Source organism: Chiloscyllium plagiosum, unplaced genomic scaffold (genome assembly GCF_004010195.1).
Source record: "Chiloscyllium plagiosum isolate BGI_BamShark_2017 unplaced genomic scaffold, ASM401019v2 scaf_56601, whole genome shotgun sequence".
Taxonomy (NCBI): domain Eukaryota; kingdom Metazoa; phylum Chordata; class Chondrichthyes; order Orectolobiformes; family Hemiscylliidae; genus Chiloscyllium; species Chiloscyllium plagiosum.
In genome coordinates, this window is record NW_025200354.1 from 1,866 (window position 1) to 4,423 (window position 2,558).

The 2,558-nt window shown below is 49.6% G+C and overlaps 1 protein-coding gene across 1 annotated transcript; it reads left to right on the forward strand.

Moving 5' to 3' along the window:
- Positions 1 to 586: 586 nt before the first annotated feature.
- On the forward strand, positions 587 to 997 carry LOC122546073 (zinc finger protein 397-like; the record flags this gene model as incomplete). The annotated part of the gene is made up of 1 exon (XM_043684911.1): positions 587 to 997. A coding segment is annotated over exon 1 (411 nt), but the record flags the coding sequence as incomplete, so codon positions are not given.
- Positions 998 to 2,558: the final 1,561 nt, after the last annotated feature.

Genomic DNA, 2,558 nt, shown 5'->3' on the forward strand with positions numbered 1-2,558 from the left:
CTGCAGCACAGAGAAACTACGAAGAGCACAAGAGAAATACGGAAATAGTGTATTTAAGGAGAATGGGTACCCAATAAACTCAGTCCGCCGATTTCTCAGGGATGCTTCCAACCTGACTCTCAAAACCTCGGCTTGTCCCTCCATTCTTTCCTGTTTGTTTTTTGTTGGTTTTGAAAGCTTTCACAATCCTCTGACTGAGTTTGGAGTTGTGAAGTTATGTTGTGGCTGTACAGGACATTGGTTAGACCACTTTTGGAATATTGTGTGCAATTCTGGTCTCCTTCCTATTTGAAGGATATTGTGAAATTTGAAAGGGTTCTGAAACACCAATGGGTCCACACAGGGGAAGAGGCCTTTCTGCTCCCCAGAGTGTGGGAAGGCCTTCAGTGATTCCTCTGCCCTGCTGACGCACCAGTTGGTCCACACCGTGGAAGGCCGTTCTCCGGCCCCAAGTGCGAGATGGCCATCAGCAGTTCTTCCCACCTGCTGAGACACCGGTGGGTCCACACTGAGGAGAGGCCATTCTTCTGCTCCGAGTACAGGAAGGGCTTTGCTCTTCCCTCCGACCTATTGGCCCATTGGTCAGATGTCGTTCAGTTGCCCTATGTGCAGGAAGGCCTTCAGCAATTCCTCGGCCCTGCTGAGGCACCAGTCCATCCACACCAGGGAGAAGCCGTTCTCCTTCCCCGAATGTGGGAAGGTCTTTACCCGCTCCACCACACTGCTGAAGCACCAGCTGGTCCACACGGGGGAGTGGGGGTTGGGGAGGCCATTCTGCTGCCCTAAGTGCGGGAAGGCCTTCCGCAATTCCTCCTCCCTGCTGAAGCACCAATGTGCCCACACCGGGGAGATGCCCTTCAGTTTGCCCGAGTGTGGGAAGAGGTTCATGTTTTCCTACAACTTGTGGAAGCACCAGCGGGGGCACCAGAGCTCCCAGCAATCAGATCCTACCAGTGTCGCTGCCTTCGGTCACCCCCCAGGACTGAACCTCCTGCCTGTGAGTGCAGTGGGAGAGTAGGTGGGCTGTTTTTGTTTTCTGCTGGACTGCAATAGCCTCGCCCACCCCCCAAAACCACAAGTCCATGGTGGCTCAGGGTTAGCACTGTTGCCTCATGGCACTAGGAACCCAGGAATAATTCCATCCTTGGGGGTCTGTGTGCAATTTGTGGAGGGTAGGAAAGTGGATCTGAGTAGGTTACTCTTCAGAGATCAGTGCAGATGTGTTGGGCTAAAGGACCTGTTTCCACATTGTAGGAGTTCTACGATACTATGAGCTTTGCTTTCAATGGACATTGCTGCTCATTGAGCCCGGGACTGCACATTGCCAATGAAATGATCCAGAGAAACCTAAGACCGCAAGACTATCGGAGCAGAAGTTAGTCCATTCGGCCCGTCGAGTCTACTCTGCCATTCGTTAGTGACAAAAGTAGTGCCGATGAGATTAGTTCCAGTGTGGAAACAGGCAATTTGTCCCAACAAGTGCACACCGACCGTCCGAAGTGTAACCCATCCAAACCCATTTTTCTCTGACTAGTGTACCTAACTCTATGGGCAATTAAGCATGGCCAATCCACATAACCTGCACGTCTTTGGTTTATGGAAGAAAACAGGACCACCCAGAGAAAACCCACGCAGACACAGGGATATTTCACAAACTCCTCACAGACAGCCACCCAAGGTTGGAATCAAACCTGGGTCCCCGCCACTGTGAGGCTGCAGTGGTAACAACTGACCAACTAAATATTGAAACCCGTAGTAGACAAGCAGGAGGTTGGGAGAATACAGCAAGCCAGGTAGCACCAGAATGTGGAGTAGTCATCGTTTTGGGTATTAACCCTTTACGGGAATGTTACTGGGAGTTGGAGGATTTGAGCTACAGGGAGAGGCTGAATAGGTTGGGGCTGTTTTCACTGGAGCATCGGAGGCAGAGGAGTGACCTAATAGAGGTTACAAAATCATGAGGGGCATGGACAGGTAAGAAACAAGATGTTTCACTGGGGTGGGGGAGTCCAGAACTAGAGGGCATAGGTGTAGCGTAAGAGGCGAAATATATTAAAGGGGCACCTTCTTCATGCAGAGGGTGGTATATATATGAAATGAGCTGCCAGAGTATTTGGGCCAGGTGCTGTCAAATGGGAGTAGATTAATTTAACATATCAGGTCAGCATTGACACGTTGGACCGAAGGGTCTGTTTCCATGCTGTACGTGTCTCTGACTATTGGTCCTGATGTAAGTTTGAAATAGAGTCCAAGTAACTTTGAATAGATCAATCTTGTTGAGCTCACCTCCTGAAAAGTTTCAAAAGAATCCCTCCGAGCGATACTGTTTAAACATGCTGAGTTGCACAAAGTATCCCATCAAGTTCAACACAAACCCAGAGTTGAAGAAGTCAGAAGTCAGAACACCAAGGGGACCAAAACTCATCACAATATTCCAGGTGCAGCCTCATCAACGTCCTGTATAACTACAACATAATTTGCCAACATCTATACTCAATTCCCCAACTGATGAAGGCCAGTGTGCTGAAACCTTTCTTCACTGCCTTGTGTACCGATGT